The 26,823-nt window shown below is 50.6% G+C and overlaps 1 protein-coding gene and 1 long non-coding RNA gene across 2 annotated transcripts; one reads left to right on the top strand and one right to left on the bottom strand.

Moving 5' to 3' along the window:
- Positions 1–23,874, top strand: SPARC (secreted protein acidic and cysteine rich). The gene is made up of 10 exons (XM_058720749.1): positions 1–131; positions 10,657–10,726; positions 12,037–12,099; positions 12,651–12,738; positions 14,170–14,291; positions 16,112–16,232; positions 19,036–19,169; positions 19,850–19,998; positions 22,074–22,222; positions 22,687–23,874. The coding sequence occupies exons 2-10, from the start codon at positions 10,670–10,672 to the stop codon at positions 22,713–22,715; spliced, it is 912 nt and encodes a 303-aa protein (XP_058576732.1). The 5' UTR covers positions 1–131; positions 10,657–10,669; the 3' UTR covers positions 22,716–23,874.
- Positions 8,499–19,045, bottom strand: LOC131506783 (uncharacterized). The gene is made up of 2 exons (XR_009259138.1): positions 18,083–19,045; positions 8,499–9,310 (listed from the first exon to the last, which is right to left on the bottom strand). It is a non-coding gene; the product is annotated as an uncharacterized LOC131506783 (long non-coding RNA).
- Positions 23,875–26,823: the final 2,949 nt, after the last annotated feature.

The raw sequence follows: 26,823 nt of genomic DNA, 5'->3' as shown, positions 1-26,823 counted from the left end.
GTGGAGGGGAGACAGACCCAGCCCAGAGCTCCTAGTGGTTTCCTGTTGCCCGGCTCTAAACCCTCCACATTCCTGCAGACCTTCACACAGCCCAGAGCACTCTGCCTGCTGCCCGCCTGCCTGCCACTGAGGTACGCACGACCCCCACCCGGCCTTCCCCTTCTCCAGTGCCCAGCCCCTACACCTAGTTCACTCCTGCACTTTGTGTACAGAAAGAGAAGCTGAGCTGGGAGGTCTCTGGGTCAGGGACGGGGCGCACATCTCCTTTGGGCTCCATCACCGCTGCCGCGAAGGGCAGGAGCCGCGGACTGGCTGCCTGTTGCTTTTCAGGTGGTATAACTTTGTCTCCTTTTTAGGTTTGCAGAAAATAATCTCATTGTGTCTTTGGGGGAGTGTTTTCTGTGTGTGTGTGTGTTTGGCTCTCTGGTTTCAGAGGCTGCCTGCCTATCCTCTTTGCTCCCTTCACAAATGTGGCAGCCTCCTTTCCTGGGAATCTGATCTGGTCACAGCTGCACAGGGACAGAGGGCGGCCAGAGTCTGCCCTGCTCCCCCTTCCAGAAGATACTTCCTAGACTGGGTTCTTGGTCGGGAGTTCTGTTCTCCAAAAGGGACTTTGCATGAATGATAAATTGATCTCTGGAGGGCAAATGGAGGGGGGGGTCTCCACCTTTAATCAGCACCCTGGGAAGGTTCCTGTTTCCCTGGAATTCTCCCCCAGTGACCCCTCCCCCCCAACCCACACACTCTGAAATAGCACCGTCAGATAGTCACTCCTGGGTTAGGCATTGTTCCCATCTGGGGCTGCCCCAGGGTATAAACACAGGAACTCACTGGCAGTGGCCCTTAGTGTAGGTAGATCTGAAGACCCCAGGCATCTGATATCCAACCAAGACACCTGGGTCCTTTGGGAGGCTGGGTGTGGCGGAGGATGTGCCAAGAAGGGGAGAAGGGGGAAAGCAAGAGAGAGTCCCAGGGCATCTCTCTCACACCACCTTATTTGAAAAGCCCAAACTCTACATGGGACTGGTGTCTAGGCTTTTAGGATGTTAAGTCCTCTTTGGACGCCCTCCTTCCCATCTCTACTGTCTTTACCTTCACTGGCTCCATTGGCTGGGTGATGAGGGGACTTCCTGGGGTCTGAGACACATCAAGGATAAAGGGGGCACTAAGATGAAGCATGTCTTCAAGGAAGCCCAGCCTGCCCAAAAGAGAACAGAGAGGCACACATTTTCCTCCAGAAAGGACAGCATTCTATGCAGAACACATGGAGAAAATGTTTCCACCAGCAATTCTCTAGGGTTACATTTCTATCTCCTCCAAAGGCTGATGGTAGAAGTGCTGAGAAGCAATTAAGAAGTAGGTTGGCAGACTTAAAGAGCACATTCTATGTGTTATCTTAGGTAAGTGAGTCCTCTGGACTTCGTTTCCCTATCTGTAAAGTAAGAAGACTGGACTTGGTCTTCTGGGTGCCTGACGTCATCTGAAACTTTCTAGGGAAGTTCTCTTAAACTGGAATCCATGGACTGGCCTTTGAATGGGCTTCAAGCATTTGCAAGCCACTTAAAATGATATGTACAGTAGTGTGTGTGTGTGTGTGTGTGTGTGTGTGTGTGTGTATGAGACAGAGAGAGAGAACGAGAACAAGGGGTATTCACAGCCTTTAGTCTTAACATATATTCAAATGGATGCACTACCCCCAGATAGCCAGAGGGCATGACGACGTGGGAGATGGAGTGTGGGTGGGACTGGAAGCAGATGTATATTTGCAGGAGGATAAACAATTTTGAAACAGAGTGGTTGGGGGAAGAGAGGGTTAACTCAGAGTGCTCAGCTGCCACATCGACAAAGCCTGAAGGCGACGAATTGCCGAGGGAGAGAGGAGGGGGGAAGGGGTGCCTGGAGAAGGAATCAACTTTTGAAACTTTCTCCAAGTCCCACCCACAGAAAGGCTCTTCTTTGCGTGACTCATTCTGGGAGGAATGTGAGTTGCCACGGTAACCTTTTTTTCAGGGTCTCTGCCTGCTGGCTGGGAGGGGACACTGAAAGACTCAGAACGTCGGGGTCAGGCTCGTCAGGCTCCATCTGAATGTCCCCTCCTTCACTCAATCCCCAGACACCAGGACAGCAAACTCTAGGTCCTGCCCTGCTGATCTCCCAGGATCCCAGGGCAGCTGTGGGGCTGTGATAAGCCTCCCTGACTTGGGTGTTTGAAGAGTTTTTGTTCCGCTGCTGTCCCCGGGGTGCCGTTTGACCTTGAACTAATCGGTTCTCCCTTCTGAGCCCCAGTTTCTTCCTTGATTAAAGAACAATAACAATCATCACCTCCAAGGGCTATCCTGTGGAAGAAATGGGCTGACACACAGGAAGCAATTGGTGAACTGTGGTCCTCCCACCTAATGCAATGGGTTTTTAGAACTGATAAATTTATGGTATCCAGAGACTTAATGAAATCATTTCCAGCTTTTTTTGGCCCGGGAGCTCCATCATCTTGGGTTTGTATATGACTTCTCTTTACTAAAAGTGCTGACAGGCACAATTTAAACAAAATATTCTTTAAATCCATTTTGATTTGGGCACCTTCATATTTCCCAAGAGTGTTGTACCCCCCAGTATGAAAAGAGCATTGGCCAAGGCTATGGTAGAGGTGAGTCTTAACTCAAAGTGAGTGACTTTAGGTAAGACCCTTCCCCTGTCTGGGTCTTAGTTTCCTAATCTGTTAAATGGGGCAGTTAGATGGTCTCCCGGGGCCCTTCCAGCTCTGAAAGGGCCTGCAAACCTAAATCCCAGAGGTTGCCTTCATGAGAAGGAGTAACTGGCCTACACTTTTAACACCCCCGTTTGCCTACTTGAAAAGGAAACAAGAGAGGAGGGGCTACGGGATCTTGGTTTGCATAATAGTCTTGCTGAAACCTTTATCCCTCCGCGGAGACTTGTCAACCAATAGCATGGCTGGGGTTTGCTATTTACAAGAGCAGCTTTCCTTGATGAAAATAAGCCATAAATAGGAAAGGATGATGGTGGAAAGGCAAGCGCTCAGGATTTGAGGTAAATAGGAGAATATGTGGCTTTTGAGATTATTTACGTAGGTGTGCGGAGATAAACAGGGGCAGACACGAACCCATGAGGATGCAGATTCTAAGCACGGCTTTTACCAACAGGCCCCCACTGGCACAGCTAAAAATAAGTGCCTCCACACGTGAGCAAAGACAGAAGGCCATACTCTCAACATACCTCTCCCTGAACCGTATGCTGACTCACAACACAGCACAGACAAGTCCCAGGTGTGCACCTCGATGCACATACAAACTCTGACCCTTCCCTCCACAGGCCGAAACAGACAGATGCTGAGCCAGGTGGACACACAAAGACACACAGACACAGCTTCACATGGTCTTCAGGGCCACACGTAACTTACACACAGACACACTGTGCGTTACACACACACACACAACTACCATTTGCAACCGCACACTGTTGTGCGTAGCCACACGTAACTACAGACGATGACAAGGAGGTAGACATGTCACACACATACAGTACCAAACCGCTGGCTGTACTTCACAGATAGAGACACTGAGGATCAGAGGGGGAAGATAACTCATTCAAGGTCACACAGCCAACTGATGTCTGAGCCTAACTTTCAGATGTTCAGAAATATCCAAATGTTCGCTTTTTGTCTTTTTCTTTTTCTTTTTCTCTTTCTTTTTCTTTTTCTTTTTCTTTCTTTCTCTCTCTCTCTCTCTTTCTTTCTTTCTTTCTTCCTTCTTTTTTTGTTTTCATCTGATCACTTTGGTTTCATGTTTGTACAGGCAACAAGCCCTGTGGATGATAAGTGAGGAGCAGTACTCTCTCTCTCTCCTTTTGCTGGCCAGCAATGGCCTATCCCAGGCCTCATTAGGGAATTATGCCATCAGGACGGCACAATGTGGCTAATAGGTGGCTGTTCATTTGCTTCTTGCTGGCTCCCTCCCTATCCTGTCTTTAAAGGAGGTAAGAGAGGGCTGGAGCTGAGCTTTCGGCCAACCCTGGGGATTAACGAAGCCACCTCTTCTCTACTGCAGACAGTCTGGATCCTATCCCCAACCCTGAACTCGGGGATGGCTGGGCTAAGCAGAGCCAGAGGCAGCAAGCAGTGACTTGGCAGAATCCTTTAGAGAAACAGCTTCCTGTTATCCAGGAGGGAGAGATGGCTTAGGTAGGAAATTAGTTCTGCCCCCATTCTCAAGACCTAGAGCTCGGTGTCTATAGAAAAAATATGGATGGAGATACCAACTGTGTCCAGAACTGGGTTCTTTCAGAAACTGGTTATTAGCCTATCTTATCCGGGGATCCCTCTGGGTCATCTTACATTAGTCATGGCATGAGGATCCCAGACTGATCAGATGAAATAAGAAACGAAACAAGGTAAACATCTGGAGGTTTCTGAACATCTGGAAGTTTAGCTTTGACACCCGCCTGCTGTGGGACCCTTAAGTGAGCTACTTTTCCTCTCTGAGCCTCAATTCCTTTTGTCTCTCAAATCAGAAGCATGGCAGAGAGGTTTCGCATGGCTTGGCAATGCCAATCCATAGGCACTGGCTGCTAGAAGAACCCTGTTCAAGATTTAGACGCCACTCTGCACTTTAGGGGAAAAAGATCCTGTGCTTGATTAGTAATGTCTGCCACATGCACTGGAGGAGCATGTGGAGACATATTCACCATGTATTTACTATCCTAGGGATGTGACAGTCTGAGCTCTCATCCCCTCCATTTGTGGTCACCCCATTTGCAGCAGTGGCCCCTAGAGGGAGCCAAGGAGGAAAGCCTGAAGCTCCACCCGGGGCCTCTCTTAACCACAATGAAACAGTGAAACGTGGCATCTTAGATGCCTTTATGGAATCTCTGGCTGATCCCAGTCCCAGACTCTGGGGCTGCTTCAGAGCTGCCCCAGAACCTCTTCACTTCTGGGCTTGAGCTTGAGTTTCCCTTAGATTCTTCTCTTCCAGCAAGAAATATTAAAATTGGAAGCCGAGTCCAGGGACAGGCTGGGAGGGGTGATACTCTGAAAGGTTTCTGCCTGAGCTGACTTAGAAAGCCAGAGCCATAGAAACCGTAGGGACCACACTGCCCCAGGGTTTGCAAACTGTGTTTATAGGAGAACCCAGAGATGCTCCAACATGTCTCAGGGGTGTCCGAGTGTGTAGGACCTTCAGCCCCCTTCTCAGCATCACTTTTGCCTGCTTTTGGTTTTTTTTTTAATTTCACGCTGATTCACTGAACAGATAAACACCTTCATGTTTCAACAAATGCCAAAGGCCTTTAGCTGCTTCAAATATTGGAATTTGCAGAAGACCTCACTGAAAGAAAGGGCTTATGTAATTTTGAGCACCACTGATCTAAAACAACCTCCTCATTGTGCACATGAGCAGGGCCAGGTGTGGTCCAGGGAGCGAAGGAGTCTTCCCTAAGTTTGCACGGTGAGCTGGGAACAATGCTGCCAAGACCGCAGTCCCAGGACTCCCGACTTCTGTGTCACGAGACCACCTCTGAGTGGCTGTGCTCTCTCCCTGGTGTGAGTGCCAGGTCTCTGGCCTGGCCCGGCTCTCCTTCCAAGTCCCAGCTCTCTGGCGGGCCTGGCTCACAGAGGGGGTTCCTATATTAGCCTCCAGACTTGTTTTTCTCTCTTTAGGCTTGTTTACCAGGAACGTGCGTTTTTGGAACCCTTGTTTCCAAGCCAAACAGTGGGAGAGAGATGCTTGGTTTGCGTCAGCAGGCCAACGAAGGGGCCGGCCTGGGGCCCAGGCTTCGTCACTGTGTTCTTTGGAGGCTGGGATAGTGTCCCCTTGACCAAGAGGAGCAATGCTTCCTTTGTTCCACCCCGACACCCTTTCTCCCTAGGCCACAGGCAAAGAGCTGGGGTTCTTCCCCTGGATTCTTGAGCGGGGGATAGATATTCTGGGATCCTTGGGTGTTCTTGCAAACAACACTGCTTACTTCTATTCTTTCATATAAATCACCCGTGAGCCTCTCAAGGTAGGTGTGTTATTTCCGTTTTACCGATGGAGAAACGAATTGAGGCCCAGAGAGGGAAAGTTACTTTCCGAAAGTCACACAGTTGCTAAGCAGCAGATTTGAATCTACGCTCTGTCTCCAGAGCCCACGAGTTTACCTTTCTGTTCTGCTGCTTCTATAAAAGTGTGTAATCACCCCGATATGGTAGCCATAAGCCGCATGTGGCTACTTAAATTTAAAGTAATTACAATGAAATATAATTAAAAATTCAGTTCGCCCACACTAGCGGTATTTCAAGGGTTCGCCAGCCATAGCTACCACGTTGGACGCTGCAGGTAGAGAATATTTGCATCATTTCCAGAAGGTTCTCTTAGACTGCCCTGCTCCATAAACCTCTTTCTCTTCAAATCAGATTTGATGATTACAGCTCAAATTCTGTGCTTCACGTTCTTAAGAGCCTACGATTCCAAGGCCCACAGTCTAAGGTTCCATGATTCTGAGATGTCCCCCCTGTGCTGACATTCAAGGGGCTTTTCAGTGTCCAGGGAGAGCCCAAAGGAGGCCCTTTATATTTTGAGGGAGATGAACTGGGGGGGCTGGCTGTACTTTTCCACTTTTCCATCCCCGGAGTCTTTCTAAAGAGAGGAGTGACCTCAGCTTCAGGTCCTGCTGGCAGCCACGGGCGGGTTTTCAGCCACCTCCAGAGCAAATAAAGGCAAAAAGGAAGGGACTCGATGTACGGAACAGGGGGAGGAGGCGGCGGTGGGGTGGGAGTGAGCAGTGTCTGCATTTGGTGACCACCAAGCCAAGGGAAACACGCCTCCTGTTCCTCCCCTGGCCCAGGCTACTTTCCTTCCCTGCAACTCAGACCAGTTCACAGCCCAACTGGGCTCCATTCAGGTGAGCACCTGGGAGGTAGCAGCTGCCAAGGGAAACTGAGAGGAAGAGCCCGCCAGGGGTGGAGCGGGGCTGCCTGGGTCCTCACCCAGCCCTGCTGCTCACTCCCTGGGGGTCTGGGAAGATGTCTTCCCCTCTCTGGGCCTCACCTTCTCACCTGTACTACGGGGCAGGAAGACATGCCTTGAGCCCCCAGCGGGATGCTGGATTGTGAAAACACTTTGAAAAGGATAGACATCTGCATCACCACGGGCTAAAGAGATACAAAGGAGCGAGTCTTCATTCGATACCAGTCATTTCTACAGGGCTGTTTATATTTTCACTGGGCGGACTGGATCTAGGTTTGGTTGGCAGAGGATGTGTTCTGAATGCTGGGGTTCAGAACTCTGTGTTCTGACCTCACTGGGGTTACTGTTGCACCCCATCAGCTCTGCGGGATGGACGGCTGGCCCCTTTGCCAGACCTGTTTCTGAGAGCCTCGGGGATCTTATGCACGTGTAGAAAGTGTGGCCATGCAGGAAGAATAGTCCAGACATCCCCCTTCCCTCTCAGCCCATCATCTGGAGGCATAGGGTTCTGGGACTGGTGATGTAGCCCTGGGCACTGGGCAGGAGCCCAAATTTTGGAAATTCACGCTTTCTCTAAGATTTTGGGTCATTTTCTTAACACTGTCACTTTCTGCATTTCTCCCCCACTCCCCCACCAGACATAATCCCTAAATAGGCCCAACCCAACTCCACAAGAAGGTAGTTTGCCTGGGGAGTTTGACTTGGAAAAGGCCTGAATGTCGCACGATTTCCTCCTCTCAACCGCAGGCTCATCAAGAAAGTGGGACTGTAAGCCCTCCCGTGCCGTGTCTGCCCGTGTGTCACAGCACAGGCTCCAAGGGGAACAGTGCATATGTGAGCCCTTTAGACGCTAAACGCACTACAAGATTTAGAACTGTTTTTTGGTTCTGGCTGCAAAACCAGCGGCAGGAAGGGTGATTGTGCCACTAGGAAAGAAGTGCAGGAAGGTAGAGAGGCAGGACAGACCAAAGAGCTGACCAACAGACCTTTCCCTGGTCAAGGAGGGGAAGGAACATGGTTCCTCTGCTCACATGAGGGACAGACTGGAGATACTGGCCTTCCTGGCTTTTCAATCGGAAGCTCATTACATTCCCAGTCCTGGCTGGGGTAGTTCTCCGATGACATGACTTCTCTGTCACTGGAGCCCAGACGACACCTTTTTTTTTTTCCTTCTAGTTCCCAGTCTCACTTTGACCCTTTAACTTCAAACAGCCTCAGACAAGTCCTTCACTGATGTTTCTCTCTTGCTCCATTCATAAAATCCTATGTGAGGGGTTGTCTTGCTTGTATCTTTCAAATGGGAAAGCAAACAGGGAGATTTTTCCACTTGTAGGTCTGGGGAGGGCCGGGGCGGGGGGGGGGGCGGTGGTAGGGAAACAAGCATACAACTGTGTGGGGCAGGAACAGTCTAAAAATTTCCTGGAAAGGGAAGACTGGACTCGTCTGGGGGTTGGAGCCAGGGTGAAGCAATGCCAAGCTCCCAGGTTGATGCCTCTAAATTTCTATTACTTTTATTTCATACACATGCCGTGAAATAAGAGGTGAGGTTTTAGGTCGATTTTAATACAATAAAGGGTCATTATGAATCTGCTCTTCCTCTGCCTGTTTCTACCGCCCCAATACCATAGTCCAAGCGAAGACGGGTTATACCACAGGTGAGGACACATGCCAAGACCAGCGTGTGCCTGTGACATTTTAAGGGCATTTTAAGAACCCAGCCTACAACCTCAAAGCTTACCTGGTCTGACCCTCACAACTAATGGAAGGGGAAGCAAGGTCTGGAGAGGACCAGTGTTCTTAACCAATAACCAAGGTCATTTTGAGGCTGATCAGGATCCCCTGGCATTGAATTCCAAGCTGCGTGTTTGTTTTTTTCCATGATGCCAGGGTACCTCCAAGACGCTGGGCCAGTTGAAAAGTCTTGGAAAGAACTAGGAATGACGAGCCCAATATAGAAATTTGTGGGGACAAAAGAGGGAAGACACGGCCGCTGCCCACCTTGACTAAACGCTGCTTGGAGGCAGAAGGAGAATTCTTGTTTTTGCGTAGCCACAGGAGGAGGAACAGAGTAGACCAGAAGTTGGAGGGAGGCAAGTTTGAATCCATATAAGGAAGAACTTTCTAAAGCCATCTGGGAATAGAAGTCCATCTAGTTAGAACAAGAAATAAAACGTGCCCACCACAGTTCCTTTGTGAGGGATGGCATTTTGGCAATGAATCATCAGAGAAGATTCTGCCTCCAAATCCCTTGCAGTCATGGGATTTTTGGAGCCAAGGGTTTAGCATCCAGAGGATGAGGTCTTAGCAGCGACCAGGGCAGGAGAAGGTTCTAGATCTCAGCTAACATCCTTCAGCTGTGAGGGGGAAAGAAGAGAAAACATGAACATAAGTGAGCATTTGGATAGTTTCCCTGGGGGATCCAGAGAAGTGCTGTCCCTTCTGGGTAGAATGGAGACAGATGTGGCTGTCCACTGGTCACACTCCAAGACTATTCCTCTTTGTTTCATTTACTTAATGTTTATTTATTTTTGAGAGGGAGAGAGAGAGAGCATGATGACTGAGCCATCCAGGCACCCCTCTTTCTTTTAGAATGTAGATCTCATTGTCTCAAAGTGGCAGGAGGTCTCTGCCTATTAACTTCCCCCCTTCTTTTGGAGGGTAGAAAAGAGGAAGAAAAGGAGGAGGAGGAGGGTTTGGAGCATGGGAAAAAAAGAATTCCGTAACATCGGGGATTAAGGGTCCTTGAAGATGATCTGGTTCAGTATTGCCCAAACTTGACTGGTTAGCCAACCACCTTGGGCGAGCCACTTTTTTAAACCTTAAATAAATGGGGGCACCTGGGTGGCTCAGTCGTTGAGCATCCAACTTCAGCTCAGGTCATGATCTCACACTCCATGAGTTCAAGCCCTGTGTCGGGCTCTGTGCTGACACCTCAGAGCCTGGAGCCCGCTTCAGATTCTGTGTCTCCCTCTCTCTCTGACCCTCCCCTGCTCATGCTCCGTCTCTCTCTCTCTCTCTCTCTGTCTCAAAAATAAATAAAAACATGAAAAAAAATTTTTTAACTTAAATAAATGTATGGGGAAAAAAGACTTTATATCTTTACCGTAAGCGGAAAAATCTTTTGTCTTTTGTCATAAATGGAAGGAAACTATAAAAAAAAAAACACAAAGAAGACAAAACAACTCTGTTGAATTCCAGCTGGATATAGTTTCCTGTGGAGGCTCTGAGCCGGAGGCCTGCTCTCTGTTAAAAAGGAGCGGGGAGCCTGGGTGGCTCAATCAGTTAAGCGCGTCTGACTCATGATTTCAGCTCAGGTCATGATCTCATGGTTTGTGCGTTCAAGCCCCACGTCGCAGTGGAGTCTGGTTGGAATTCTCTCTCTCTTCCTCTCTGCCCCTCCCTGGCTCATTCTCTCTCTCTCTCTCTCTTTCAAAATAAATAAATAAACTTAAAGAAAAAGGAAGAGAGAGGAGTGCTAGACAGGTATCGAAGACACCTTAGCAGCAAACTGAGACTTTCTCCTCATACAGTCGGAACTGGAAGAGAACGGAATAAAAGCGATTTCCTCTGGCACCTTCCATTATCCCTTTGCATGCACCACCTAAATTTTATCTCAGATATCACAGGAATTCAGCTCAGAAGGGGCTGTCTGTCAAGAAGCCCCCCACTCACTCAATTCTCCATCTCTGTCCCCTTGCAGGGTTCCCAGCATCATGAGGGCCTGGATCTTCTTCCTCCTTTGCCTGGCCGGGAGGGCCTTGGCAGCTCCTGTAAGTACTCAAAGAGCATATCCGCTCGGTCTCCCTCCATCAGAGTCACCGACTCTACCGGCCCTGGATACTTGGAGGGGCGAGGGCTTCCCTATCTCATTTTGTGCCTTATTAAAAAAAAAAAAAAAAAAAAAGATTTTTCTTACGCTAATAAGCTCAGGAGAAAAATTGAGATGAGGACCCCTGGGTGGAGAGTCCAGGGAAGAGAGATTTCCATGTAAGGAGAAGGTGAACCTTTAGTACCCACAGAGAGAGGGCTGGTTAGTTTTCAAGTCAGTGAGGACTATTTGGTTGCAAGCAACAGGCTCCGGTCTCACCACATTAGGAGGGGGAAGGATATCTACAGGGATAGATTATGAACTCTAAGGCCTTGGGGAGGGCTGGAGAAGGACAGGTCCAGGATCTTGGAGGTGAGAACAAGTAGACAGTCTCGGAGATGCTGCCATTTGAATGGATCTGCTTCAAAGGTTTCACTTCTTGAGAAAACGTGCCAAGACGATCTAAAAAAAATTCAAGGAGAACCAATCCAGTTGAGCTTGGGTCCTGGGCCTGCTTCTTGGCCAGGGGTCGTGTAGAGCACCCTGACCGACAGACCGTCCCTGCAAGACTTAGACTTGCACGCAGAGGGCCAGCAGTGGTCATTCAAAGCTAATCCGGAAGCCGTTACCGGAAGAGAGGGGAAGAAGGGTGCGGCAGACAAACAGTTTCTTGCAACCTAGGGTTCCCTCGGCCTGTCTCCACTAGGAGGTGTGAGTGACGGTGGACTCCGGCAGGTAGATTTTGGCAAAAGATCTGGCAGGGTTCGCCGTTGCTAAGAAGGAGCCCCAACCAGCCAGGCACCTCAGAGTTGTCTGCTACCTTGCTTCTTCCTACTCCAAGTTGACATGGCAAGAATAACAAATTCATGATAAGAACATCATACTTGTGGAAAAGATAATGACATCTGTTAAAATTCTCGGTGTTCATGCCCCCGTGGGTCTCAGTTTTCCAGTCTATGAGATGAAGGGAGTCGGTCTGCATCAGTGGTTTCCAGATTCATAGGAGTTCAAAGCAATGAAAGTGCTTTTCCAAGCTGAATCTTATTGGGAGAGACACCCCAGATATAAAATATATAAAGGGGGGTGCTCCAGCGTTCCACAGGGCCCCTGTGTTTGGCTTCCCTTTTGCCATCATCACCCTACCCATGGCAGTCCCTGAGGCACAGCCTTCGGGATCTCCAGGGAGCTGCTCTCCCAGCTCCCCAGGCTGGAGGCGCTTCAGAGGCAAAGCTGGCCCTGACCTCTCTGCACCCCATTTTCTCTTCCCAACAGCAACAGGAAGCCCTGCCCGATGAGACAGAGGTGGTAGAGGAAACCGTGGCTGAGGTGGCAGAGGTAGGTGGGTAGGGTCCCCAGATGTCCACATCCATTCCCTGGAGAAACCAGGGTGCTGGGAGTCTCGATCCTGGAACGGGACATTTGCCCCTTCCCGTGTGCACGCATAGCACCGAGGTGAATGCCGTGGATCCCCCAATCCTGACGCGTTCCTGAATGTTCCTCGTTCAGTGAAACCCTGGACGTGGGAGCTGTGAGTTTGAAATTTTTTCTTTCTGAGCTGTGGGGCGATTTTTCTTAGGTGATCACCCACAGTCTCCCCATACGTTAAACACGAAGGGGAGCTGCTGTGGCACGGCTGGTGGGGATAGTGGGCTCGGTACCCCTCCTGCCCTAACACCCCTCGGGGCCTCTGAGGCACCTCGGTGGACCTGTAGGAGTCTGTCTTAATTCTGACGCTGGCATCTGTGCTCTCTGTGTGCCCTGGGCCTGGCACACCTTTCTGGCTCATCTCTCCTCTTGTGGGACCTGAAGCACCCGAGCAAGTCCCCTCCAGTCTTTACCTCTGCGGGTAGGGGCCAATGGACTCACTCTTGTCCCCCCACCCCCAGGGACCTGTGGGAGCCAACCCCGTGCAGGTGGAAGTGGGAGAATTTGACGAAGGTGCCGAGGAAGCCGAACAGGAGGTGGTGGCTGAAAGTAGGTCCCTTTCTCGTGTCTTGTCACATCCAGGCTTTGCACTCCACTGCTTGAGCCTGGGGCGTGGGGACAGCCTCTGTGAGGTTCCTTCCCAAGGAAATTCAGGGTGAGGTCCTCCCCCCGGGGGTGGGGGGAGGTGGCTGTGGAGGAGGAACAGTGTTGACTCAAAGGTTGGGAATATTCTCTGGAATCTGGGAATGATCTGTTTATAGCCAGGCTGTGGGTCTCAGCAAAGGATGTTCCCAAGCTAGAAATGGCCTTCTCCCCTCACAGCTGTCCGCCCTGATTCCAAAGTTGGGCTTCACATTCCCACTGAGGCCGCAGGTCACATGTGGTCCCCGAGCCCCTCGATGACCTCTGTCTCAGCCCCTGTCCCACACGGGCACAGACCTCCAGGAGCTTTTATACTCCTTAGCTTATGTGAAAATTGTTTCACACAGCTGTGAGGAAATAAGGCCTGGAAACCTGACAAAGCTCATATAATGCTACCCTTGGAGTTCGTGCCAGAAGGACCGAACTGTCCTAGGGCCATCGGCTCCGGCACACCGTGCTGGCATCTCCGACCCAAGGGGTTAACAGCGTGGACTTGGGAGGCAGACCCACGTAGGCTTGCCTTTAAACTTGCCAACTCCCTCTGCGACAGCCTTAGCTCCGTTGAGCCCGCTTCCTCACCTCTAACCCAGGGATGACAAAGATAGCGGACCCTCGCCCCACGGCTGTTGGAGGATTATGAGATAAAGCGCAAGGGCACTTGGCCCACTGCCTGGCAGGGCAGGCATCCAATAAAAATGACTAAAATACCCCACATCAAGCACCAGGAGGAAATGGCTAGATTGAGCTGTCATCCTGAGGGCACAGAATTTTTGTCGGAGCAGAGGGGCATCTAATGGGTCTGTTCCTTCCCTCCTCCAGGCCCACCCTCATCCGGTGTTTACCAGACACAGCTGGGCTCTATTGTTCACTGTGGGCCTCAAGGCTCTTCTCCCTTTTCCTTTACAGCCACTCAAGTCTGTTTTGCTTGGCCTCACAGCTCCCTGGCTCCATGACAACAGCTGATTTTCCATCCTTCTAGAAAGTTTATTTTATAATCCAAAAACGTCTCACTATCACTGAGGAACAGAGCTGAGAACACAATGGTTGCTTCGATCCTCAAGGGAGTCATATGGTATCCAGGGCTCCTGGGTCCCAGATGAAGCCTGCAGGCCCCCAAAATGTGCCCGACCCTGACCTCACACTGAATCTCTAATCCCCAGACTGAGCCAATTTCTCCCATAAATGCCAATTGCTGGGCTCAGCAGAAGAGAAAGGAGGACTCCGAGCAGCTCAAAGCCCAGAGTGGGGGCCCCAGGAGAGGAATTCTGCCCCGGGATCAGTCTGGTTGGGTTCAGGTGGACCGGGTGGTGCTAACTACATGCCCTTGTACTCTACCAGACCCCTGCCAGAACCACCACTGCAAACATGGCAAAGTGTGTGAGCTGGATGAGAACAACACCCCCATGTGCGTGTGCCAGGACCCTACCAGCTGCCCTGCCCCCATTGGCGAGTTTGAGAAGGTAAGGGCCGGGGGTTGCGGGATTGGGCCTTCGCAAACGTGGAGTGGCTGCCCAGAACACTGGTGGCCTGGTGACTCTGTGGGGCAGTTCCAGTCTCAGAAGTCCCCACACTGGTCACAGCAGGAAAGTGGAGGTAAGGCTCTGTCCGTCACCATGTGTCTCCAGCAACCGATAAGGATTTATTCGGCACCGTCAGGTTCCCAGCTCTGTACCAGATCCAGAAGGGAACATATCAAGAACATCAGACACTGAGATAGAGACTTCAGTGCTTGGGAGCAGCCTAGCAAAGCATCCAAAAATGTGGGTTCTGGGGTCAGACCGAAGGTTGACTTCAAACCCCATCTCCACCCGTGTCAACTGTGAGATCTTAGCTAGATGTCGAACCTTTCCAAGTCTCAGCTTTGTCATCTCTGACATAGGGATAGAGATTGTCTTTATTTCATAGGGTGGTTGTGGATATTTGTTAGGTAGTGCTTTGTACTTAGTACCCAATATATGCTATTTTAAAAAAGCTTTCAAACCCATCCATTCTGCCTCTAATAGGACTCATTCACTGAACCAACCATCCATCGATCCAACCGTGTAATTATTTATTGAGTGCCCACTCATGACAACCAATGTGCTAGTGATGACCTAGCTCAGGACAGCATATTTGGTACCGGCATTGTTCCCACAACCTCCCATCCGGGTTCTCCATCAGTAGTCTCTCCCCAATACAACTTATCCTCTGGGCTCCAAATTTTAGCATCGTTGTCAGGTCTTTCCTCCTCCTCACCCCTTTACTCCCATCCCACTGGTCACCAGTGCCCATTAGCTCTCCCTCTGCGGTGATCTATAAGCCATAGTGAGTATGTACAGGAGGTTCCACACAAGGCTCCCTGCCTCCTAACACAGATTCTTCCTGCCACAGTCCTCGTTCACCCCGCGGGATCTCTGATTGGCCACCCCCACGTGCAGAGAGAGATTCACTAGGAGGACTCACGTGACCCAATGTACAGTTGTGCTCACAGCTAAGACTTATTACAGTGACATATTAAAGATACACAGTAAATCACGCGGGAACAAGATGTAGGGAGAGCCTGGAGGAATCCAGGCCCAGGCTTGCTTGCTTTCTCCACTCGCATGAGGGGTCTCACAAAATGCACTCTTTCCCCAGCTACAAAGATGCAGCCACGTGTGAACAATGTTTCTGCTCAAGGAAACCCATTAGAGACTCGGCACTCACAGTTTTCATTGAGCACTAGTCACGTAGGCACCCTCTGCCTAGCACGTACCCGAATTCCAGACTTCCAGAAGGAAAGCAGATGTTCAGCACAAACCGTATCGTTTGTACAAGCGGCCTAGGCACAGTGAGGCACCCTCATCATCTGTGGAAAGTTTTATAGCAGGTGCAGGGAATTGTTTATCGGCCAAGTTCCCAGATGCCAGCCAAGGGCCAACATCACAAGCGGGCCTTGCTAAGCATGACTATCCCAGGCTTTCTGCATTAACTTTTTTCTGTACTCTGCCTGTTCACCACCCCCCATCTTTCATTCCTCCTTTCCACATCTGCCAGGCTTGTTTCCCATATCTCTGTCTGATTCAATTGTACCTCCACTCAGAGGCCAACAGTGGCTCTCACCATGGGCTCGTCATCGGCCCGGGAGCCCACAGAGTGGGTTCTTGTTGCAGCCCCAGCACTAACCCACCGCCTGACCTTGGGCTGATCACATTCCTTGCTTGGCCCCTCGTGTCCCCATCTCTGAAATGGGCAAGGATGGTGGGGCCAGTGAAGGGCTTTGGGAATCAGGGCGTGGCCCTCTGTGCTCTATCCTTTGCAGGTGTGCAGCAATGACAACAAGACCTTCGACTCTTCCTGCCACTTCTTTGCCACCAAGTGCACCCTGGAGGGCACCAAGAAGGGCCACAAACTCCACCTGGACTACATTGGGCCTTGCAAATGTGAGTCTGTCCTTGGCTTCTTCCAGTGCCTCATCTGGGGAGAGAGCATTGAGCTGGCGCTGATGCGGGCTCTGCACCCCCGTGCTTCGTGACATTGGGCGAGTCTCTTTCCCTCTCTGAGCCTCAGGATTGCCATTCACTACTTTTTAGATGTTTATTCATTTATTTAGAGAGAGGACACATGTGCACACACACAAGTAGGGGAGGGGGAGACACGGAGAGAGAGAGAATCCCAAACAGCTCTGTGCTGATGTAGGGCCAAGGCCCCGAACCATGAGATCATGACGTGAGCCGAAGTCAAGAGTCGGATGTTGAACCTACTGAGCCACCCAGGCGCCCCAGGATTGCCATTTATAAAATGGGATGATTGTCTAGGAGTAGCTGCCTCTCGGCTCTGCATTCAGGACACCTCCCAGGAAGGACTGAGCAGTTGTGGAGGTCAGGGAGGGTTTTTGGATCCTTCCACTAGCATCCAAGACAATCCTTCCTTTTCTCTACTGATGAGGATGTTCTTCTATAGGGCTAACCCAAATCTTTAGTGCTTCAATATGGCAAAGCAAAAATGATGTTCTCTCTGGGCCTATAAAGTGTTTTAAAAACACAGTAAAACCTTGGTTTGCGAGCATAATTCATTCTGGTGACATGCTTGTAATCCAAAGCACTTGTATATCAAAGTGAATTTCCCCGTAAGAAATCATGGAACCTCAGATGATTCGTTCCACATCCCAAAAATATTCATATAAAGTGATTACAATACTGTAATATAATACAAAATAACAAAGAACATATAAAATCTAAAGAAAAATAAACAAATTAACCTGCACTTACCTTTGAAAACCTTCGTGCCCGATGTGAGGAAGAGAAGAGAGAGGAGGGTTATTGTGTAGGGCGACTTTCACTATCACTAATGGAATCACTGCTCTCTATTGGCTCAGTGGAATCTTCTTCTGCATGGGGGCCATTGTATACACTCGCAGGGATGTTGACTACAGTACAGTATTAATAAACTCTTGTCATAGACTGTATCGAATGTAACTGGCAACAAGGCAGCCGAGGAGAGGGTCTCGATCTGCAGGCAGCCTGACCCAGGATGAAGCAGAGCATTCCTAAGCTCACTCTTGTATGGAACAGCGGAGGGCTGTCCATAGGTGCTTTGAAGGGACAAAAAACACACTAGTGCCAGTTGGGGGCACCTTCCAACCTTCTGAAAAATCACTGATTTCTGCCAAACATTGTGGCCTGAGACCCAGCATCTGTGCATGGGAGACGATCACCCACAATCCCACAGTGAGGGAGAGAGAGAGAGAGAGAGAGAGAGAGAGAGAGAGAAGAACCATTGGCCCAGTTGCGATCACATGATGTTCAGCAACACATACTACTCATATTGCAAGACGTCACTCACTTGTCAAGTTAAACTGTATCAGAAATGTTTGCTCATCTATGGAACACTCGCAGAACAAGTCGCTTGCAATCCAAGGTTTCACTGTATTTGAACTTGAATGCTTTAAAATATGAGGCATGCCAGTTTCCTTCAGGCCCCATTACTCAGCGTTGCCCTATCCTTGGCCTTTTCACTCCATCACATTCCTGTCTGCCCACTTAAGACCTACGATTAACCACTTTCCTCTAGAAACCTGGGAGTCAGGTGTTGGGGGAAGGGATGCCAGGATACTGTCTAGCTTCTTGTTAGTGATTCCAGGTGTAGATCCCACTGGCCCAGGTGCCTCTTTCAGCATTGGCAGTCTCCTTATCACTTCAGACACCCAAGGCCACATCCTCCTCCAAGACAGCACCCATGTGGTGTCTCTGGTACATTCTGGCACCAGATGGCACTGGGGAGAGCCACTCACCTGCTTCGTGAAGGTGTGCAGGGTTCAGAAAGGTGGAGGAGAAACCCAGGTTCTCCCGTGGTCAGCCCCTTGCTCCCAGTTATGGGGCTCAGGAGGCTGGGGAGGAATGCTGATAGGAGTCCTTGGGCAGTGAGACTGAGGAGTAGGCCAAGAGGCCTTTTACCAAAGTGGTTCTTTCTGTCCTCTGGGGTGTGTGGCTCATTTGCTACAAATCCTAGTGTGTCCACCACAGATGTTCCCTTCCGCTCCCCAGCTGGTGGTGGAGAAGGTAGTTGTCCTAACCACAGAGGGGACTTTCCCTGGACTCAGGATGAGGGAAGGACAGACCTCTAAGCCCCAGGGCAACCACATGCCAGGGATGGTGGATGAGGTTCTGATAATGTGGCCTCGAGCAAGCCCCTCCCCCCCACCCCCCCCACCCCATGCTGACCTTTGATAAGTCCAATAAGAGGGTAGACTTGGTCTGACATTCTGGGATTCTAAATTCCAAAGATCAGGATGGAATCGTCATGAAGAATGTTCTGGTGGGTAAGTGTTACTGACCTCCCCACCAAAGCTAAGCTGGGCCTATGGATAATGTTATTCAACCTCCCAGCTCAAACACCTCCCAAAGGTTGGTATCACCAGCGTGGGACCTGGACCTCTGCTTTCAGAGCCCCATCACCCAGAAAAGTGCAGGAGTCACTGGAGTGAACCATTGCCCTCAGCAGACTAGATCAGGCCCAGGGAAGAGCAGATGTGGCTCAGTGGAACCTTCTTCCCCCACACAATCTCCTTTGCTCACTGTGGTGTGAGAAACCGTCCCAGAAAGGCCGAGCCACTGTGCCCAGGTCATCGATTGAGATGGCTGTAGGAGGAGGCCCTGGGTGAGAAGAGTGGCCCAGCCAGCATGTTGGCCCTCAGGCAGGGAGAGTCGGGGTCTGTGCTGACCACTCTCGTGTTTTGGACCCTAGACATCCCCCCCTGCCTGGACTCCGAGCTGACCGAATTCCCCCTGCGCATGCGGGACTGGCTCAAGAACGTCCTGATCACTCTGTACGAAAGGGACGAGGACAACAACCTTCTGACTGAGAAGCAGAAGCTGCGAGTAAGTGCTCTCTTCCCAGCCTGTCCCAGGGCCCTTGCCTGGCACTGAGCGAGGTGGCTCCTGGCCCTGGGCTGGCTGAGATCCAGTCCCATCCCTAGAACTAGGCCCCCACGTGTAAACCTACACCGCGGCGCTGACGAGTGCCCTTATTCTGGGCGCTGGGACGCCGGCTTCTCGCTGCCTTTGGAGGCTGATAATACACGTTCACGTCTTAAAGCCTGAGAAGCCCTGTAATAGAGAGACCTGCTCACTTTGGCCCAGTGTTAAACAAAAGGAACACAAACGCCCAGTTGCTTTTTCCTTCTGATCTGTGGATCTTTAACGTTACTGAACATATCAAGCACTTGGAGTACCAATAACGTGCAGATTCCCGAGCCCCATCTCGGGCCCACAGAATCAGTGTCTCTGTGAATCCGGGCCCAGGAAGCTGCATTTTCACACACTCCCCAGGTGCGTTTGGTGGGACAGCTCTAGGCAGATAGACCACTTTGAGATCAACCCAGGCCTCCGCTTTTGTGGGTGAGATGCTGGTACCCATCTATGCCACTGCCTTCCCTCATTTCGAACCTTGGCCTGGGCTGGTCTCTTCCGGCTCCGGCCTACTGTCGGAAGAGGAGGGGCCCTCCCTGGCCTGGACAGTCTCCCCTGGACCCTTTGTCACACAGCATCTGCTCTCACAGGTGAAGAAGATCCATGAGAACGAGAAGCGCCTGGAGGCTGGAGACCACCCCGTGGAGCTGCTGGCCCGGGACTTCGAGAAGAACTACAACATGTACATCTTCCCCGTGCACTGGCAATTTGGCCAGCTGGACCAGCACCCCATTGATGGGTAAGGCCTCAGGCCCTCAGGGTCACAGGGCACCTCTCTGGCTCAGTGCTGGAGGACGCAGAGTCATGGGTCAGGGCTGGGAGGTGCACTGGGTATGGCCAGAAAACTCTGCAGACTGCTGCGTGCAGTCCTGGAGTCCCACAGTTTGTGTAGGGGCCGAGCAGGAAGAAAGTCATAATACACGTTCATGCCAGAAGAAGTGGAAGTCAGCTGGAATTGAAAAATCCCTCCTTACCCCTGTGCGCACCGGTCTTGGGTATCCACTTGTTGAGGGAGAGTGAGCTGGAAAGGAGCTCAGACTCCGTGGGGCAGTGGGGCGGAGGTGGGCTGGCCTGTGTGCTCACAGTCCTTCAGCAAAAGACCTGAGACCCAGCAGCCTCGGGAGGGCAAACTGAACCTGGGACTTCTTAAAAAAAACTCCACAGAACCAATCCCATCCACACCGCAAGCCCTTGTTGAATTGCTATTCCCTGTCGTCCAGATGGGTTTTGACGTGCCGTGCAACCACACGGCAGAACAGGCACGCAGCTGTCCGTGACCCAACACTCACTGAGCAACTATTATGTGCTCAGCCCTGTTCGGGCAGGGGGTTTAACCGTGATCAGAGCTGATGTGGTCCTTGCCCCCATGAAGCTCACGCTCTGGGTGACAACCTGCTTCTCACAATCGAAGGACAACAGTAAAAAGGCCCCCAGAAGGTGTAAGTGGGTGGCCGGCTGCACGTGAGGCCGGGCAGTGGTTGTCACGACCCTCACCACAGCTTTGTGGCCTCCTCTTGCTGTGTGTTCTCGGGGGAGCCCGGAATGGAGGGCCACCTCGTTCGCATGCCTGGGGGGAGGACACCGAGCCCAGGGATGGTCCTCTCTGGGACGCTCACCCCTTGTCTGTGCCTGGAGCCCACCCACCCTGGCCGCAGTCCCCAAGTGGGGGGGGTCTCCTGAGCTCTGGGAACCTCCTTGCTGCTTCTCTCCCAGGCTCTTTCCATGGCTGGGATTCAACTGAGTCGCTCACTGTGGAGAGGAAAGGGGAAGTCAGGGGGGACATCTGAAGCTCAGACTGAGCCACTGGATCCCACCACAATGAAAGCACCGGGAGAGAGGCTTCCGGATGGGGCTGCAGGACTGTGTGTCTGGGAAAGTGCTCCAGCCTGGGCCAGGGGGTCCGTGCCCCCCCCTTCTTGTCCCAGAGCTGCACGGTGACCTTGCCTGAGTTCCTGCCCCTCTTTGGGCCTCAGTTTTCCCACCAATATACAACAGAAGGGGAGGGGATGTTCTAGTCGAAACATTGTGGGATTCCTTCCACGAGTTGGTGGCGTGAGGGAGTCTGGGGGTTAGAGAGAAAATTGGAGTCACGGTGCGGCCCCTTGGGGAAGAGTGTTTTGTGGACAACTGGTTGAGGGCTCTGGAGAATAAGGAAAAAATTCATACATGTGCTCTGGAGTCCAGGCCGGCTGGAGGAAAGGGAATGGACAGCGGGAGAGAAGCCAGAAGGCCTCCCTCTCGCACGTTACCAGGTACAGAAAGTGAAAGCTCTTGTGGAGGTCAGAGTCCTTCTGACCGTCCTGCCAATCCCAGCCCCGTCCCACTTCTCCCCAGAAGGCAGCACCGTCACCATTTAGTGTGTTCCTTTTTAGACTTTTTTCTGGGCATTTGTCGCTATAGACATGTGTGTCCCTGGAAACATGCACGGTTGTTTCATATCAGATTTTGATCTACCAATAGCAGAAGATTTTCACTTTAAGTGTTTGCGCCCCGATCCTCAGCCAATAAGGAAACAAATGCACCAAGAGGCCCTTGTTATGAACCCATGGGATCTCAGAACCGGAAGGGCCGTTAGCCGTTACGGTCAACTCTCCCCCCTTTGATGGAGGGGAAACCGAGGCTCAGAGCAAGGCATTGCCTGCTCTCAGTCCCACAGCAGGTCAGCAGCAGAGCGAGGGGGTAGACCAGGATGCTGGCTTCCTGCTCTGCTCACACACCCTTTCCTTCCGCCCTGTGGGGCAGCCTCGCTCTCCTGTCTCTCCTGGAGCGTGGGGCTTTCCGACACCTCAGGCCCTCCCCGTCTCCTGCCCACAGGTACCTGTCCCACACGGAGCTGGCCCCACTGCGTGCACCCCTCATCCCCATGGAGCACTGCACCACCCGCTTTTTTGAGACCTGCGACCTAGACAATGACAAGTACATCGCCCTGGATGAGTGGGCCGGCTGCTTCGGCATCAAGGAGCGTGAGTGTCTGAGCAAAGGGGCCCCATCCTCTCCCCACCTCCCCTCTGCTCTCTGTCATCTGCGGGTCCATCCTCTCTACCCAGCTCTGCTCTCTGAGCCTAGTTAACTCCTGTCTGCTCCCCCTGTCTGGGCGGGCCTTGCTCTCTCAGGTGGCTTCTTGTCCATCTGGCCGTCTTTATCATTCCTTTCCTCAAGCGTAGCACTCAGTCTGTGCCTAGCCCTATTTTGGGAACCGGCAGGCACGAGGACAGGAGACAGGAAGTGTAATTTGGCAGTGTGTGTCAGTGACAGGAACAGGGGCAGGGAGACCAAGGTTATCAGTCGCCACGTTCCTGGGTGACCCTGGGCTGGTCATCTGACCCCTGGCCTGCGGATGGGGGGGACCCGCCGACTCCTCGGGAAGCCCGTCTTCACCCGCACAGGGCCTCACGCTCTAACTCTGTTCTCTCGTCTTGCTTTGCAGAGGATATTGACAAGGATCTGGTGATCTAAATCCACGCCTGCCTCCTTCCGCAGTTCCGGATCCTCCCTCTTTGATCTTCCCCTTCCTGTTTCCCCCAAAGTTTAAAATGTTTGGATGGTTTGTTGTTCTGCCTGGGGACAAGGTGCTAATATAGATTCACATGAATACATTAACGGTGCTAAAAATGGAAATTGTAACCCAAGTCATGACATTCTTAGGTGTAACTCTGCTCTCACTGCCTCTTGCTCGCCCACTAACGGCCCCATTTTGCTCTCGCCCCTTGCGGTGTCCCCCGTCGTCTTAGTGGCGTGTGGGTGGGAACTTTGATCTGCTCAAGCCTGCCTTCAACACACATTGCGTCTTCAGATTTTCTCTCCTCTTCTGTTTGAAACTAACGCTCACCAAGGTAGTCTTTGTGTTCATTTTATTTCAGGGTATTGGCTGCCAGGGGGGGCTCTTCCCCTCATGGCCTGAAGGTGGGAAAGGGAAGTAACAGGCACGTGATGCTGGCAAGGATGTTTCTGGGACTGGAGGCCTAGTGGGAGAAAGCCGTGCGAACCCGCCAGCCAGAACCGCAGGTGGCAAGGCTGTTGCTGGGAGAAAGGACCCGAGTCTGTGTTAGGAAAGTATGTTAACTCTCGCATACGCCAGTTCCGCACTAAGTCTCCCTCATCTTTCGGTGCCGTTTCTTTTCACGTTAGGCTGTTTGTCCAAACTTTTGGGAGCCGGAGTGGACCATCAGCTCTCTGGAATCTGCCAGGGCCCTGCGGGGGTGGGTCACCACACTGTGCAGGGCTTCTCCCCTCCTAGATGTCTTTGGGAAATGCAGGACTGGGAGGTGCTTTCAACCAGGAAGGCCAAGGTCTAGAGCGAGGTGTAGAAAGTTGTAAAATAGAAGTGTGGTTGGTGGATTTTTTTTTTTTTTTCCATGTTTAGATAGCTGTCACAAGAGGTCTTTCCCTCGGTTTCTAGCACGTCCCTCCTTTTCTCCCTCTCCCCACTTTTTTCCTTCTATCAGTCAAGAGTAACTTCAAAGTCAATGGGATGGTCGGATCTCACAGGCTGAGAACTCGTTCACCTCCAAGCATTTCATGAAAAAGCTGCTTCTCATTAATCTTGCAAACCCTCGCCATGATGTGGGGAGTTTGACAAATCTTTCAAAATAAAAAGTAACGATTTAGAAACTGCCTTCCTGAGTGATTTTACATGTGTCTCAGTCTTAGATACCTCATTACCCTGATACGCAGACCCATGGGCGGACGTGTCTACACACAACTGTGCAATTGCCGACCTTTGCAAAGACACTGCTAGGCTTTGGTACACACGGGCTTTTTTTTTTTTTTTTAACTTTTTTTTTATGTTTACTCATTTTTGAAAGAGAGAGACAGGGCACAAGCAGGGGTGGGGTGGAGGGGGGGGGGACACAGAATCTGAAGCAGGCCACACAGGCTTATTTATACTCAGGGGGTATATTTGTACACAGGGAATGTATGATTCCTATATGCACAAATTTAGCTTACTTTTAATTTTATGACCTGTGTGCTGACCCTTTTTCATTACTGCACTTCATAATCAGAAACACCAGGCTAAGCAACTATCTCCTTCCAACATCCATCCATCCATCCGTCCGTCCATCTGTCTATCCGCTCATTCATTCAGTCAACAAACGTTTATGATATACCGACTACGCACCAGGTCCCATGCCCGGTGATGGAGACTCAATTGTGGCAAAGCAGACAAAGCATTCGTTCTAGAATGTATAGCCTAATAGATTAAACAACTGTAGGACCAAATATAAATTACAAGAAGAATGAAAAGTGCAGTAAAGGAAGAGTAAGAGAAACCATGAGTACGTGCAAAGGGGGGGGATGGGCAAAGCATTATTCTAGAGCTGCACAGTCCCACAGGGTGGCCACTACCCATCTGAAGCTTAAATTAACTAAGATTAAAACTTCAGTTCCTTAGGCACATCAGACACTTTTCAAGTGCTTGTTAGCCACGTGTGAGTTGTGGTTACCTAGTGAACAGGGTAGATCTAGAGCAATTTTTGTCATTGCAGAAAGGTCTATTGGACCGGGCTGTTCCATGGCTTCCTTGAGAAAATTTGAGCTGAGTCACAAAGGAAAAGAAGGGAGTGAGTGTGTGGAGTAGGGAGAGAGCAGGGAGACGGCAGGGAAAGAGCATTCCAGGCAGAGGGAACAGCATGTGCAAAGGCCTTGAGGTAAATGGGGGGCATGACGAGTCCCAAGCTGGCATGGCTGGTGCACAAAATGAGGGGTAAGCCATACTGGACTAAGCTGAAGAAGTGGGCAGAGGCCCTAGGAACGCAAGCTGGTGCAGCCACTCTGGAAAACGGTGTGGAGGTTCCTCAAAAAACTAAACGTAGAACTACGCTATGACCCAGCAATTGCCCTACTAGGCATTTATCCACGGGACACAGGTGAGCTGTTTCGAAGGGACACGTGCACCCCCATGTTTATAGCAGCACTCTCAACAATAGCCCAAGTATGGAAAGAGCCCAAATGTCCATCGATGGATGAATGGATAAAGAAGATGTGGTCTATATCTACAATGGAGCATTACTCGGCAGTCAAAAAGAAGGAAATCTTGCCATGTGCAACTATGTGGATGGAACTGGAGGCTATTATGCTAAGTGAAATTAGTCAGAGAAAGACAAAAATCATATGACTTCACGCATCAGGACTTTAAGAGACCAAACAGATGAACATAAGGGAAGGGAAACAAAAATAAAATAAAAACAGGGAGGGGGACAAAGCATAAGAGACTCATAAATATGGAGAACAAACAGAGGGTTACTGGAGGGGGCGTGGGAGGAGGGATGGGCTAAATAGGTAAGGGGCACTAAGGAATCTACTCTTGAAATCATTGTTGCACTATATGCTAACTAATTTGGATGTAAATTTTAAAAAAAATTTAAAAAAAAAAAAAGTGGTCAGAGAGGCCAGACCATGTGGTCTCGTAAGTGATGGTGCAGAGTTTGGATTTTATTTTTTGTGCAATGGGAAGTCATTGGAGGGTTTTAAACCAGAGAAACAGACAAATAGGATTAGATTTGCTTTAAAAAGAGCACTCTGGGAGAACCTGGGTGGCTCAGTCTGGTAAGTGTCGGACTCAGGTCATGATCTCACAGGTCGTGGGTTCCAGCCCCGCATCGGGCTCTCTGCTGTCAGTGTGGAATCCGCTTTGGATCCTCTGTCTCCTTCTCTCTCTGCCCCTCCCCTGCGCACTCTTTCTCTCTCTCAAAAATAAATAAACAAATAAATAAACAAACATTTTTAAAAAAGGCACTCTGATTTTGGAAGGAGATAATGACAGTTTAAGTCCACAGAGCACATCTCAAAGTTTACACACGTTCATCGTGCTAGTGTGATAGTTCCGGCTGGTATTCCAATTCTCTCGTTACAGAGCCCAAGAAGTGAATGGGCCACAGAGCTGGGTCTTCAGGTGCCAAGCCCAGAGTTGTTTTCACCCGCCACCCCCCCCACCCCGCCCCATCTTATTTGAAACTATTTTCAAATTACTATACTAATACAAACACACACACACACACACACACACACAAATGCCCTCAAGGGAAAGGCAGCAGCAGAAGGGCATAGGCATGAGTCAACCTAGGGCCCCAGGGAGGGAGGGGCAGGGCTGTACCCCTGCTGGCTCCCTCACAGTTCATCAGCCTTCAGGGCCCCCAGAATCCAGAGTCTTTCAAGGCAGTGTTTCTATATTCTTCTACCTTCGTTCTCCCTATCTTTAAATCAAATCACTTAAAACAAAACAAAACAAACAAAATTAACATTTAAAGGAAGTTGTTTCATTACCGTAGGTAGAAAATCAGTATCATCTACCATTACTAGAGATGAACCTTAAAGATAAATACAGTAAAAATATAAACACAGAGAAAAAACAATGTTATGCAATTATGAATGTGTTCCATGCTTGAAGGATAGTTTGTTTCTTTTTCTTTCAAGTTTATTCATTCATTTTGAGAGAGAGAGAGTGTGTGTGTGTGAGTGAGGGAGGGGCAGAGAGAGAGGGAGGGAGAGAGAGAATCCCAAGCAAACTCCATGTCAGTGCAGAGCCTGAGGCAGGGCTTGATCTCACGAACCTGTGAGATCAGGA

This window comes from Neofelis nebulosa, chromosome 1 (assembly GCF_028018385.1).
Source record: "Neofelis nebulosa isolate mNeoNeb1 chromosome 1, mNeoNeb1.pri, whole genome shotgun sequence".
Classification (NCBI taxonomy): domain Eukaryota; kingdom Metazoa; phylum Chordata; class Mammalia; order Carnivora; family Felidae; genus Neofelis; species Neofelis nebulosa.
Note: the sequence above shows the minus strand (reverse complement) of the source record. Positions and strands in the feature narration are given on the sequence as shown.

Excerpts from the sequence above, each read along its gene's own strand:
- SPARC (XM_058720749.1), top strand. The coding sequence starts at position 10,670 with ATGAGGGCCTGGATCTTCTTCCTCCTTTGCCTGGCCGGGAGGGCCTTG. Across the intron at positions 10,727-12,036 it reads GGAGGGCCTTGGCAGCTCCT|CAACAGGAAGCCCTGCCCGA; the intron begins GTAAGTACTCAA and ends TCTTCCCAACAG. Across the intron at positions 16,233-19,035 it reads CTACATTGGGCCTTGCAAAT|ACATCCCCCCCTGCCTGGAC; the intron begins GTGAGTCTGTCC and ends TTTGGACCCTAG.